Raw genomic sequence first — 14809 nt, 5'->3', positions numbered from 1 at the left:
TTAAACAGTCTGGCCGCTGTTGAATTTGCGATAAAGAATGCTCAAAGTTAAAAAAAATCCCGTTGAGATAATATTTACATATGATTGTATAATCCGACTACATGCTCAGATAAATAAAATTTTTGAAAATCTGTCTGTACAATCCCTTAATAAATTTGTGCTATAAAAATATCAAGACTATGCACTTTTTGGTCACACATGTTAATCACTTTTGAAATACCTCACATATTACTTGTACATATTGGATACAAATTTTTCTCAACATCAAAATATGTAAAGATAAGCTGCTCGTGCATTCAAAACTTCTAGGCTCTGGACTGCAATCATTCATTGTGTAAAAAAATATCAGTTTGTGAAAATTATCTTGCAAGATACTTGCTTTTTCACATCTTTTGAAGAAATTGTATGAGATATGCGTTTGTTCTACTAGAAATAAGCTCAGATTTCTATTCTTAAAGCTTGCATTTTTGGTAAATTTTAACAATGGGTATTACCAGGTAACTGCATATCTTTAGTACGTTCATAGTACACCACCACAGCTGGACTATTCTACTGTAAATAAGGCCAAGATGATTAAAGCGCAAAGAGATAAAATTTAGGTTACACCGATAAAGCCACGGGGGAGTAAATAAATCTCCGAAGTGTGAATTTTGGAGGGTCTTTCACACAGTGTTCGACAGAATGAATGTTGAATGTGTTTTAAAAGCTACTACTACAGTTGGAGAAGGACCACACTGGGATGACGTCACCAATACACTTCTGTTTGTAGACATATATGGCAATAGTATCCACAGATACAATCCAGAAACAAGGGTAGATGATAAATTTGAACTTGGTAAGCAAATTACGGTCAAGAAATTGTTTGTTTACGATATACAAAATTCATCAAGGGAAGAGAAGTATTCAATAAGTGCAGCAATCCAAACGCTTTCAACAATTCAATTTGAAAACAAATGTTTTCATTTCCATATAACTCGAAGATTGTCATTTCAGATGGTCCAGTTGGATTTGTTGTTCCCGCCAAAAATGGTGGACTGATAGCAGGAGTGGGTCGTTGTTTGGTACATGTGGACTGGGACACAAAGAAGGTGACCAAACTTCATGAGGTGGAACAAGGTTTAGATACACGATTCAACGATGGCAAATGTGATCCTAAAGGTCGGATAATTGCTGGTGAGTTGGTTAGTTCAATAGGGTAATGTCTGGCTGTGTAGAAAGGATTTTTACAGTTAAGAGTTTACATTATTTTTCAAGGAACGATGGGTCCAATGGTGCCTGATGTCATCAATATGCCTAGGATTGGCAACCTTTATTGTTTGGATTTGGATGGTAGTCTCCGCACGTTGGTGAAAGGCGTTGGAATTTCCAATGGCCTAGCGTGGACAGAGGATACAAAGACGATGTATTACATTGACTCCACGCCTCGACAGATCTACAGCTTCGACTACAATGCTGCATCTGGAGAACTTTGTAAGATTATTGATAGTTCTGTATGCCTGTTTTCTTGATTCTCGAAGTAACTTAATGATTCTCAAACAAATGAATCGATAAAATTATTCCGAATTATTTTGAAAGATTTCTTTGTGAAACATGGAACACGACAATTCCATGATACCAAATTCTGAATGAACTGGACAATATGTTTTCTGTTCACTTCAGCAAATCAGAAAGTAATTGTGGATACTACTGGGAGGCCCCTTGAAGAGATCGGTGTTCCTGATGGTATGACCATTGATACAGAGGGTAAACTATGGGTAGCGTGCTTCTTTGCTGGAAAAGTTGTTCGATATGATCCAAAGACAGGTATTTCATTAAAAAAAATTGTAAACAGATATATGTCGACAAGATATAAGATACATGTAAATGCAAAACTTTTTTTTCTTCATTTTCGGGAACCTGGATATAAATTAGCTTTCCCAAGTTGTCATTAAAACCAGAAGTCTCTGTCGAGACTGAAGCTCTACTGGTTTGAACTTATAGCAAAGGAAGAGAAAAGTATAATTTTGAGCTGGGATTTGAAACTTTAAAAGCAATAAATAGAATTTGATCGTTGACAAAGTCTCTTTATGTTCTAAGTGTTAACTTGTGTGCCAAGTTATATTGAAATCAGACTTGCTGTAGGAGGAGTAGCATTTTGAAACAATTTTACAGACATTTCTATTTTTAGTAACCACGGCAACACAGTTCATCAAAATTTAAAATTTGATACATAGAATTATGTATCTTAGTGTATTCTTCTTGTGTGCCAAGTTATACTGAAATTAGACCAAAACTGTAGGAGGAGTAGCATTTTGAAACAATTTTACAGAAATTTCTATTTTTAGGGAGCACGGCAACATCCTTCCAAATCAAAAACCGATAAACAGATTTATGTATCTTAGTGTAGTCTACTTGTGTGCCATGTTATACTGAAATCAGACCAAAACTGTAGGAGGAGTAGCATTTTGAAAGAATTTCACAGAAATTTCTATTTTTAGTAACCACGGCAACACCGTTCTTTTTCGAAATCAAAAACCGATATACAGAATTATGTATCTTAGTGTATTTTTTTGTGTGCCAAGTTATACTGAAATCAGAACAAAACTGTAGGAGGAGTAGCATTTTGAAAGAATTTCACAGAATATTTCTATTTTTATAACCACGGCAACACTTCATTTGTTGGGTCAAAAACCGATACACAGAATTATGTATCTTATTGTATTCTACTTGTGTGCCAAGTTATATTGAAATTAGACCAAAACTGTAGGAGGAGTAGCATTTTGAAAAATTGTTTACAGACAGACGGAATTTGCATGATTTTTTTTATTTCATTTCTATGACAACTCTTAACACCTTACAAAAGCTCATTTCTCTGACCAGTAGAGAAAACAACAAAAAATTAAAATGCATAATCATAGTCAACTGCCGGATTTAATGATACTGTTATAATTTTGATATGCTTTGAAAAAAAAAATATCTTTTTCAAAGCTATAAAATTTACTGTTAACATTCCTTCTGCATTGAGAATTACATCTTGCTGTTTTGGCGGGATTCATTTAGATGAACTCTATGTCACATGTTCAGTGTATGATGCACCAAAAGAAGAACTACAGAAATACCCATTATCAGGCTCAGTTTTTCGGGTCACTGGACTGGGGTTTACAGGTTTTAAAGCAAATGTATACGAAGGAAAAATAAAATTGTAGACACAAAAAGAAATATGCTGAAAAACTGTTACTAAATCTGTAAGTATCATGAATATCCCTCCAAATAACAAATATTTTTGCTCCTACATTTCATTTGTATTGAAGGGCTACATTGTGCAGTAGTCATTTTGTCTGATCAAAAATACAATCTACTTTTGAAAATCACTTGATCCCGCTATAATCATGGTTTGCGATCAAGTCAGGGATTTCTTTTTCTTTAATAGCGAAGGGTATCTGTACTGTTTGTACAGGACACACACACATATTCACATTTTTTTTTATATAGACAAATCAATGCAATAGTCTCCAAGAAACGTCAATCATGTCTATAGTTGGATTTAAGGATTCCAATATATAATCTACATGTATACACTCCTCCCCTAAATTTCATTTTGTGGGGTATATATGTAGGACTCTAAAGTGTGATGGGACTCCAAAGTCCGATGGTCACGCCAAAGTCCGATGGTCTGCGCCAATCCCCGATGGTCTGACACGCCAAAGTCTGATGGTGCGGAAAACAATTAACGTTTACGACGTCATAGTACTACTGCGCCAAACATCAATGCCGCGCCAGGCCAAGGTTTTAAATAAATGTCATTATGCGAAAACTAACCCTAATCTCTCAGGTAGGCGCGAAACTAACCCTAATCGTTCTAAAAGTGTGTAACGACTATAAACTAGATATCTTAGGTGGATGCAAGACTAACCCTAATCACTCGACTAGTGTGCAAGGACTAACCCTAAATCTCTCAGGTTAGTTCGAAGCAAGGACTAACCCTAATTAGTCGAGTGGTATGTGAGAACTAACCTTAATATCTCTAAAAGGTGCAAGCAATAAGCAAAATCAGTAAAATTGTATGCGAGGACGAATTCAGAAAATTTGGCTTTTGAATGGGAGGACAACAGCGTCAGTGATTGACGTCGAATTATTGTGAAGTCATAAATGTTGTTTCTCCGCACCATCAGACCTTGGTGTGTCATTTATATATTCACTTTACAACGTGTATAAAACTTTAGATCCGACTTTGGCGTGATCGGACTTTGGCTTCTGTAACAACAAACCATCGGGATTTGGCAGAAACCAAAGGGATTTTCAGACCATCGGACTTTGCAAATTCACATATATATATATATATATATATATATATATATATATATATATATATATATATATTGAGTGCTCAAAGACTCCAAAATCTTCAAAAAAAAATCTGAATTTGCATGATTTTTTTTATTTCATTTCTATGACAACTCTTAACACCTTACAATTCATTTACATTTGGAAGATGGAAAACAACAAAAAATTAAAATGAAACAAATCATGAAAATAAACCAAAATATTTACTTTTACATATGTATATGAAATTGCTAATTGCAAAAAAAAATTCTTTTGACAAATATATGAAACCAGAAGTCTCTGTCGAGACTGAAGCTCTACTGGTTTGTACTTATAGCAAAGGAAGAGAAAAGTACTTATTTTTGGAAATTGAAACTTTTCAACAGCAATAAATAGAATAATGATCCTTTATTAAGTCTCTTTTGTTCTTAGTGCATTTTTCTTGCATTCCACATTTATATTATAATCATACTAAAATTGTATTTGGAGTAGCATTTTGAAAGAATTTCACAGAAATTTCTATTTTTAGTAACCACCGCAACACCGTTCATCGAAATCAAAAACGGATACACAGAATTTTTCTTTGTAGTCTACTTGTGTGCCAAGTTATACTGAAATAGACTAAAACTGTAGAAGGAGTAGCATTTTTAAAAGCTATTTTTGAAGAATTTCACAGAAATTTCTATTTTTAGTAACCACCGCAACACCGTTCATCGTAAATCAAAAACCGAAAAAATATGTATCTTATTGTAATTTACTTGTGTGCCAAGGGTTATATTGAAATCAGACTAAAACTGTAGGAGGAGTAGCATTTTGCAAGCAACAAGAACATAGAAATATATATTTTTTTAATAATGACCACAACACCGTTCATCCAAATAAAAACCAATACACAGAATTGTGTACAGTTTTTTGTGTGCCAAGTTATATTGAAATCAATAAAACTGTGCAGGAGTAGCATTTTGTCATGAATTTCACAGAAATTTCTATTATTAAAAAAAACATTATACAAATCAAAAACCTATATAAATTTATATCAAATTAGCCTATTGTGTGCCAATTATATTGAAATCAGCACCACTGTAGGAGGAGTAGCATTTTGAAATAATTTCACAGAAATTTCAATTTTTAAAAACACGGCAACACCGTTCAAGAAAATCAAAAACCTTTACAAGGTGATTTGCGTAATTTTTCCTTGTGTGCCAAGTTATATTGTTTAAATCATCTAAAACTGTAGGAGGAGTAGCATTTTGAAAGAATTTCACAGATAATCATCATTTCTATTTTTACAACCACGGCAACACCGTTCATCGAAATCAAAAACGGATACACAGAATTATGTATCTTAGTGTAGTCTACTTGTGTGCCAAGTTATATTGAAATCAGACCTAAACTGTAGGAGGAAAAAAATTTTCAAAAATTGTTTAAAAACTTGACTACACAAAATTGATTTTAGAAATACAGACGGATCATACGACAAATGCTATTTAAACTGACCAGCAGTTCTTCTGGTCTAATTCCCAAAGGACAAAGAATGTACTTTCATAATCCATATATGTGCTATACTTTTTAACAGAAATGCTTTGAAAAAGTACAATGTCTTCATGATAAGGCCATTAAATAAATAGTGTGTTTCCTATGCCATTCCAACCTGATTGCTATCAAGGGATGAATGAAAACATTTATTTTAACATTTTATTGGCAAGCGGGCTGCCATTCTCTCTGAGGGAATTTGCAGTCACGACATTTCTTATTAATGTTTATAGGACGTGCATTTTCTCAGACAGAAGTCAGCAAGATTAGGATTTCTAATAGTGAAACCAAAATTGTTTACTTCTGGAAAGATATTGGCAGATCAATTTTTCAGGGTTTGTTCATATATTTAAGGTGTGGTCAGAGAATCGAAAACTCACAATTTATTTGTATAGGCCTAATACTTGAACATTGTGTGAAAATAAGGTGTGAAGTATAATTCCTGCAATATTCACCTTGTGTAGATACTTCTCTCTTAAAAATACCTCATCCCATTACACAAACAAACCGATAACACGAAAAGAAAAGCTAAATGATGATCCAAGACAATCAAAAAGCACAAAAAAAGAAGGAAAACATTATGAAAATTTTTAACATCAAACAAAAAATGTATAACAGATGTGAGACACTATAAGAAATAAACAAGGCAATAAACGAATGTACATACAGTGAAATGGGTTCTTGACAGTCTGCATGTTGCACAGAAATGTGACAACCATTTAAAACATGGTTTTAGTGGACTCAACAGTAATGATCATTATATGTGGTTTAAGTTTCATTTGTCGTCAAGTGTCTTGTACTACGACTTTTTCATGCTTGGCTTTAGTTCATCGAAACAGGACCTTAGGAAAATGTGTGGCTTTTTGTTTGGGTCAAATCCTTCATGCCCCTTTAAAGGAAAAAAATTGATGATTTAATAATTAAATATAACTCTCAGTCAACATCATTGATTTCGCCATCACCATCGTCCACACACTGAAAAACTATCAAATTAGAACTAATCGATTATCTGTTGGACCAATAAATAACACCTCTATCTCTATGTTGATAGTAATTTTTCTTCTTTCATTTCTCACTAACATAAATAATAGTAAATTTGCTTTTCTCATGACAAGTTACATATTCTGAACATTACTGTCAATTACCTAACCTTGAGTCTGAGGTCTATTTATATATTCCTTACAATTATAACCTTTAGAATCATATTTTAGCCGGTATCCTTTTTTTTAACATAAATAATAGTAAATTTGCTTTTCTCATGACAAGTTACATATTCTGAACATTACAATACTTATAAATCCAATAAATGACAAGACTGTCAATTACCTTACCTTGAGTCCGAGGTCTATTTACATATTCCTTACAATTATAACCTTTAGAATCATATTTTAGCCGGTATCCTTTTTTTTTAACCAAAAATATGAAAAATTTCTCTGTTTTTGTTAACTTACCTTTGACCAATCATAGCTGGTGGCATAGCAGAACACATTTCCTTGCGGGTTGAAACAGCAAGCTGTCAGCGGCTGATCAAACTGATCTGAGGTCTTTAGTTTGGTTCGAGCGTCCTTGTCCCAGAAACTGAACTTGCAGTCTGATCCAACAGTGGCCAAGGTACCATGAACAGGATGGAATGCAATGTCATTCACCTGTCATTTGAATTAAATAGATATAGGTAATGCTTTTTATAGGATGCCCCAAAAAAAAAAAGTTCATTACCATTTGTACAAAATCCTGACCCTTCATTCCTTTTGATCATCATTTTCTTTTTTAAAAAAACTTCAAATTCTAAAAAGGTAGAAATGTTTTATTTTACAACTCAAGAGTTTCCAAGGAATGTATGTTTACCTGTTTTAGCAAAGTGATGTTTCATTCCTAACAGGATGCATTAACATTTTAGTTCGTGTGGTTAATGTAATCAAAGCTTTATAAAATTAAAGATATGGTTCTCAAGCCCATCTGCATTCGATTTGACATGTTTGAGGTAGCCGCATTTCAAATTTTATCGTATTTTGGATAAAATAAGAAGTTGGTAATGTAGAGGCCAGTCCGAAAAAAAAGTTCCATCCTCATTTTCTTTTAGTTAAGTACTTGGATATCACTTCTGGTAACCATTTATCAATATTTACATTCGCTGTGTTTTTCTAGTAGGCCACCTATGAAATTGATTCAAAAACCATTTTCGTGTACACTCACGCGTAGAAATGTACACGGAAAAACCTGCGTTAATGTGACGTCACAATGAGGCTGCAGCGACTTTAGTAAAAATGCAACGATATAGGGCAGCCAGAAATTCAAATATTAAGAATATTTTAGTTGCTTCCAAACATGTAATTGATGTAAAATGTAAATATAAGGAATGTTTTTCAGTTTAGTGTGAATTATTGGTGTGTGAATCACACAGACTTGCACAAAGGCATATTTTTCATGAAGCGCTAGCGCACTTCATGAAATATGCCTACGTGACAAGTCTGTGTGATCAATAACTCACACAAAACTTGAAAACATTCCTTAATTATTTTCCACAAAACAAATTTTGTTTAAAATATCTTTGAAGTGTGAAAGACACAGGGCAAAGTGATCCCTGAAGTGTTGCTCTGCAGGCAAATTACAGCCCATAGTCAATTTCACCCATCACATCCCAATATAAAACACAACTTAAACAAATAAAATTCGAAAAGTTGTTCTCGGAAAACCTTTTTAGAATTTCTTTGAGACAATTTAAAAACTGACTCACTCCCACACCTTTCATTTCTGCTAAAGAGGCCATGATATGAGCTACTTTGGGAGATGAATACATACTGCGTATATGTCTTGCATGCCATTGGTGGTGCCGTTTGACCTATGACATTTGAAGGTGAAGTTGTCTTTAGGGTTGGTTGGATTGACATAATGTATGGCTACTCTGCCTTCAATGCTTCCAAGGGCAAAACCAGTAGGAGCACCATTGTTCTTCTTGTCCAGAAATATGCTGACACATCGATGCTGGAAGACAAAGGATGATTGATTGCCAAAAAAAATTTTATCATATATTTTATCTATACTTAAACTGTTCTGTTTGTCTCAGTTCATCAAAACATGGACAGTGTAAAAGAAAGATATACTATACAAGACATTTTCCGCAAATACACGTATGTGCGTTGTTTCAGATATGAAATTCAGTTCAGGAAGACAATAATCCTTCAAAATGACCTTCACCTGAAACTTGAGTGGTGATTCAATGCGTGTGAACTCTTGCGGGCGGTTCTCCAGCTGGTATATAATCAATTCTCTTCCAGCAGTTCCAACAACAGCCATAGGATATTTCTGATCAAAAACAAAACAAGAGCTGAATAGATGTAATGCCCATGAGAATATCGTAAAGCAGACTTACTTCATATAACCATGTATGCTAACTTTTTCTCTTTTTACCTCAACAATTTCTATACAAATATTTGCATGCATACATATACTAGGCCACAATTAAAATATTGTTGGTTTGGCATTGCCGACTCAGCCTTAATACATTTGGGTCGGTAGGTAGGGAAAATATTTTTTTTTTCAATTTCAGAAATGTTTTTAGTTTTCGGGCGTCATGGGTTTCCGATTGTTTAACAACAACAACAGTTTGAATTAATTTCAAGTTGTTATTCATTTTCAAACCAATATTAGTTTAAAACCTTTAACATAAATGGTATAAAAAATCACCGATATTGAATAGGCATAAAGTTGTTTTCACAAGCACGAATTCTAGCATGGCCGCTAGATTCATCTAGCAAATCGGACAGGACATTGTACCTTGAAATTTCTAATTCAAACTGGTATTACTGACTCGTCAGTATATTTTTGACACTAAACACGTTAACGCGGAGAGTCATGCTATCAACTTCTGTTATATTTAGTTTAACCGTTTTCGACGGCCATGCTTGGATTTGTGATACACATATTCAACATCACACAGACGCTTTTAAATGAAAACTGTTCGATCAATCAAGCATTTACATGATTCTTTCACATTTTGTATATTATTCAAACGTACAGACACCTAAATACGGATAAATAGAACGAAAAAAAATTATGATCTGTATCAGCTTAAAAAAATTCTTTGGACCGCACCGATTTACCTGAGTTGGACGGCAACGCCAAACAAAGCTAATTTTATTTTTGGCCTTAAGTCTGAACAATTTATATTCCCTTCAAACTTTGCTATAAGCGTGAAACAATTCTCCATATCTTTCTAATCCAGTCCATACTTACAACATCTGCACAGTAACAGCGCTCTGGAAGCTGAATTGTGTCGATGGGATTTGGTGTTCTTGTGTCCCAGAACTACAATCATTAATTCATAAATCCTGGTATACACATGTATATATTTCAATTTAAATAATAATATTCAGAACTTAAATACCCTCTACACGATCACATCTTTTTCTTAGTTTATAAAAGAATTCATTATGTTTATTTTTTTTTCCCTTCAGTTTCTCAGTTGAGAGCAGCAATTCACTAACCTTAAGGGTTTTGTCCCAGCTCCCTGTCATGACACAGGAGTAGTTAGGGGCCTTAATCCAGTGGACAGTTTTTACAGGGGCATCATGCTACATAATAGAATTTATATTCAAAGCAAAATTTCAAGCATATAGTAATATCATTCTATTTTGGGGGGCATCTGCTCATTTGAAAGTCAAACATTTCATTTTTATGTGTTAATTTATATTTACCACAATCTTGTACATTCTAATGACATATAGATTTCTATAATATTGTTGAGATCTGTGATGTATATATGAGGACATTTTACCTGTGCAATCTGGATGGCTTGATTACTCTGAAGATCCCACATTTTAGCAGTTTTGTCACAAGATGCTGTGAACACCTTTGTTCCATCCTAAAATGAAAAAGATTGACACATTTCAATAAATGCTCAGAGTTCAACAATCTTTGACACTATTAGAGAACATGGGCAGTTAAAAATGTAAATGAGTTAATGACTTATTGAAATTTGAAAGACAAATCTAAAATACTGTAACAATCACCAAAAAAAAAAACAGTAAAATAAAAAAAAGAACTACACCGTAAATGACTTTCTATTCTATTGATAATGGATGCTTTCAGTGTTTTCAATAAGATTTTCAATAGAAGGAAAAAGAGAAGGAATAGCAGGAAACCAGTGTCGGCGAGGGGTCTGGGGGCCGCCTTAGGCCCCCAGCGGGTCCAGGGCAGAGCCCTGGTAGGGGGCCCAGGGGGGCGAAGCCCCCGGCCGAAAACGAAAATCAGCATTTTTGACTCATTTTCTTACCTCTCAGACTATTAAAAAAGTACCATTTTTTCACATTCCTGTCACTATCAATTATCAAATTTTACCTTAAAAAGCCAATTAGAAACATTTTTTACCTTTTCACAGATTTGTTTGACAGATTTTTGACAGACTGAGTTTTTTTTCTTCTGAAAACTGTACGTGTCTATAAAAACATATAGAAAACTTAAGTATGAAATTATAGTACAGACAATTGTCTGTGGTAAAATATTATACTGAAAATTCTACATATTTGTCCCTTTCACATAAATTAGTCAGGTCTTTTATTCAAAATTCAAAAAAAAAGTTTTTTAGTTAAAAATGTAATTTTTTTAACACTTGGTGATGTACAGTACCCTCCAAAAATTGAAATATTCTGCAACCTTAGACGTTTCATAAAATAATTTTAAAACTTATTTACTTTGGCATTTTCATTATGTACAGATTGTCAGAACAAAATAATTAAGAAAATGGAATTTGATACAAAATACTAGTACATTAAAACCTTCCCAAATGTGAAAATGATACTGTTCCTGTATTTCAAGATATCTTTACACGAATAAATGAGAATAAAATTTTACATTTTCAGTTTGAGGAAATTCTTGTAAGAATTTCTACATGTACGTCTGAGATTTCGATCAAAATATTAAGACTTTTATTCGTAATTATTACGTCTTAGCTTAACACTTGAGATTTTCAGTTTGAGGAAATTCTGTAAGAATTCAACATTTTTCGTAAGGGCTTAAAATTATATTTATTTGCCGTTTTTTCACCGGGGAACCCCTCACTTAATATTAAGGCTGCCGCACAAATCAATTTTCAATCGAAAATTATAAAACACAAACAAATCTTTTTGGAAGGGACCATTCTTTATGCCTCTTAATGTATGTGATCTCAAACGCATGTGTTACAGCAGCAGCAGCAGCACGTTTCTCCACGACTTCGCTCAAATATTCGTTGTCCGCGCCGCCATTGCATAACACGATCGATCTAATCAAACTTCCTTGAAAAAAGAGCGCACTCAAGGGAAGCTACTGTAAATCATGGAAATAGTTGCGATAAAATCTAATTTCACGTATCAGCCCCGGCAAAATCTTAATGACGGAAATTTCAAAAAATTTCTACAGGCGGTTAATTTTGACTTTCTATTCTATTGATGAAAACACTGGCTTTTACTAAAATTCTATCCTTTGAGTCTTCTTATTCATATTTAACTTCAATGGGGGGAGGGGGGGACTTACATCACTCCAGTCTACATCTAGGACTGGTCCAGTGTGGGTCTGCTGGGCTTTAGGAACTGTTTGTCCACTCTGCTGCACCTCCCAACATCTTACCTATAGAAAATAAACAAATCTACTAATAAAATGTAAAGATTCAATTTTTGGGCTTTTGATTTTATTCAAACTTGTATCTCTCTTTGTTTTTACATTTCTGTTTTCCGAGAAATCACTGTCAAAGAAGTTGTTTGTACATGTCATGTAATGCATTATTTAAAAGCTACATAGGGTAATAGCAAAAAGTAATCTACATATTTTAGGAAATGTGCATCTAGTAAATTAAAACAATGCAGGAAATCATGTCTGAGACGTTGTGATTAAAAATATTTCAGTCTTCAAAAAGTTTATGCTATAAATAGTTGAAAACTGAAAAGGAAAAATGTTTAACTTGCATTGTTATCCCAGCTTCCTGCTACCAGATAGGCTGACTGCATGTTTGTACCCGGACTGAACTTCACAGCACTGACACTGTCATCAGGTGGAGATTGTACCTGTTTTCATATATCATATAATTATTGCACAAGATTCTGACATTTGTCAGTAAAGCTTATAGCTACATGTACTTAGTATTTAACCAGGCAAAACTAATCCTATTATGCATTTACATGTTATTTTATCATTCAGCTACAATTTCATTAGCCAATTTATGTAGATTTGAAAGAGAATGCAAATTTCAAGTTGACATATTTCTTTTACCCCATAAATCCTGTCCCAAAAATAATTTCATCAGTTCATCTCAATCAGTATTGTTATTTTATTTGAAATTAAATCGAAGACCCCAAACTGTGCCATCTGACATACCTCTATGTCCTTCATGGCATTGTAATTGGTGCTGGCAGTAGAGCCAAAGGATGTGTTTCCTCCACCAAACATGTTTCTCTCAGACTCAGCTATCTACCTGAAATCTAAAATTTACTACACTGCTAGAACAACAACATTCAGTGATTTTCAACTAGATTTTCGCATCTCTAATTAAATTTTCAATTGGAAAAATTTACACAGAATTCTATAGTTACTGTTGACGGTTTTTATATTTCATATTAAAGGCCTATAATGGGTCCTTCTGATAGAAAATTTCATTGTTAAAACTAGTTATGTATTTAATTTTTTTATATGGATCGTTTTTTTATAGCAAGGGCAGCGAGCTCAATAGACTAACGTGTAAGGACAGAGGAAATTCAGAATTAAATCTGTACATACGTCATGCAAAATTTTGTGTGAAACTTTCCCAGTATTCCTTGGCTACCTAGGGATTCTATGCGCGCATAAATAAATAAATAATAATGTAAAGCATAAGGACTTTCAGTTTGTAGTAATCTTTAAAAGAAAAAAAAATAAATCTGCAATGTCTTTCAAAAAAATTGCACTAGGTCTATAGCTTCAACTAAACGCTCCGCTGTGTCCAAAAAACCCTGACGAGCTTTCATGTGACTTCACAGTCTAAATGTCTCGTGTGACTTGACGTAACGTTTGATGTAGCGGATCAATGTTTCAAATGCATTTTTGAAGGTACAACTGCGCTCACCCCAAAAGTCACATTGGTAAATTCATATAAGGATAGCTATAGCATTCAATGGCAAGCGGTTTGGTGAAAACTTAAAAAAATTGCAAAAAAAGTATTTTTATCATGTACGAAGGGTAATTCTGTTAAGAAGCCTTTTTCTGTTATGTAATTGCAGTAAAATCAACCATTGAACACAGTTTCATAATTTACCATGTATATATGGGGTGCAGCTTGAGCAATTCTGATATAATTATTTTATTTGCTCTTTAATATTCTTCTGAGAGCTTTCTTTACATAAATAAAAAAAAATATTCTACTATTATATTAAATTAATTTTTCCAGGGTTTGTTTGTCTTTAAAATTTTATCAAATTTAAGTAACTAAAATTCACTACTACTTAATTTAAAAAAAAAGGTTTTTTTTAAGAGTATAATTTTGTCATTCAAAAATGTTAAGCTTAATCAACATGATCAATACTTTGAAACTGCTGATAAAAATAAATTTCATCTTACTTCTTAAATGAATCTTTTGCAATTGTAAAAACTAGTATCACTTTTGTGCCTACAAAGAGTTTGAATGTTTTCATGCAAATGTGGTGTGTGACAATATGCCCAACCTTCGGATTACATTAGAACTATAACCAGGTATTGCGTTTTATCTCAAAGCTGCAATTTTTAGCTAAGGGGAATTCCATGTAAAATATTGTATCTATCATTCTATGTACTTGAACTATATGATATGAGCGCAATGATTCAAACTTTTACATGATCGATCAGTCTTTACCTAACCTCCTGAAATGTAAAGAACGGTTCACAAAATATAATGAAATTTCAGAAACAACTCAGGCTGTGATTCTCTTTCCCACCATTACAAAATTTACAATCATTGTCAGCTAAACGTTTGTAATTCTAATATCTGAACCTT

At 33.4% G+C, this 14809-nt stretch overlaps 2 protein-coding genes across 3 annotated transcripts; one reads left to right on the top strand and one right to left on the bottom strand.

The window, feature by feature from the left end:
- Positions 1 to 649: 649 nt before the first annotated feature.
- On the top strand, positions 650 to 2362 carry LOC134254280 (regucalcin-like). Its single transcript, XM_062736819.1, has 5 exons — positions 650 to 835; positions 994 to 1173; positions 1255 to 1470; positions 1660 to 1803; positions 2325 to 2362. Exons 1-5 carry the CDS (start codon positions 682 to 684, stop codon positions 2360 to 2362), a joined length of 732 nt encoding a protein of 243 aa, XP_062592803.1. The 5' UTR covers positions 650 to 681.
- Positions 2363 to 6409: 4047 nt separating this feature from the next.
- LOC134254274 (mRNA export factor-like) lies at positions 6410 to 14800 on the bottom strand. Of its 2 annotated transcripts, none has more exons than XM_062736813.1 (11): positions 14669 to 14800; positions 13183 to 13286; positions 12774 to 12872; positions 12346 to 12438; positions 10610 to 10696; positions 10320 to 10406; positions 10069 to 10140; positions 9031 to 9138; positions 8635 to 8817; positions 7287 to 7481; positions 6410 to 6724 (listed from the first exon to the last, which is right to left on the bottom strand). In XM_062736813.1, the coding sequence occupies exons 2-11, from the start codon at positions 13252 to 13254 to the stop codon at positions 6635 to 6637; spliced, it is 1086 nt and encodes a 361-aa protein (XP_062592797.1). In that variant the 5' UTR covers positions 13255 to 13286; positions 14669 to 14800; the 3' UTR covers positions 6410 to 6634. The 2 variants fall into 2 exon arrangements, with proteins under 2 accessions (XP_062592797.1, XP_062592798.1); XM_062736814.1 differs by having other exon boundaries at positions 14674 to 14761.
- Positions 14801 to 14809: the final 9 nt, after the last annotated feature.

Source organism: Saccostrea cucullata, unplaced genomic scaffold (assembly GCF_032062105.1).
Source record: "Saccostrea cucullata isolate Sc308-1 unplaced genomic scaffold, CSIRO_AGI_Scuc_v1 ctg5770, whole genome shotgun sequence".
Classification (NCBI taxonomy): Eukaryota; Metazoa; Mollusca; class Bivalvia; order Ostreida; family Ostreidae; genus Saccostrea; species Saccostrea cuccullata.
Note: the sequence above shows the minus strand (reverse complement) of the source record. Positions and strands in the feature narration are given on the sequence as shown.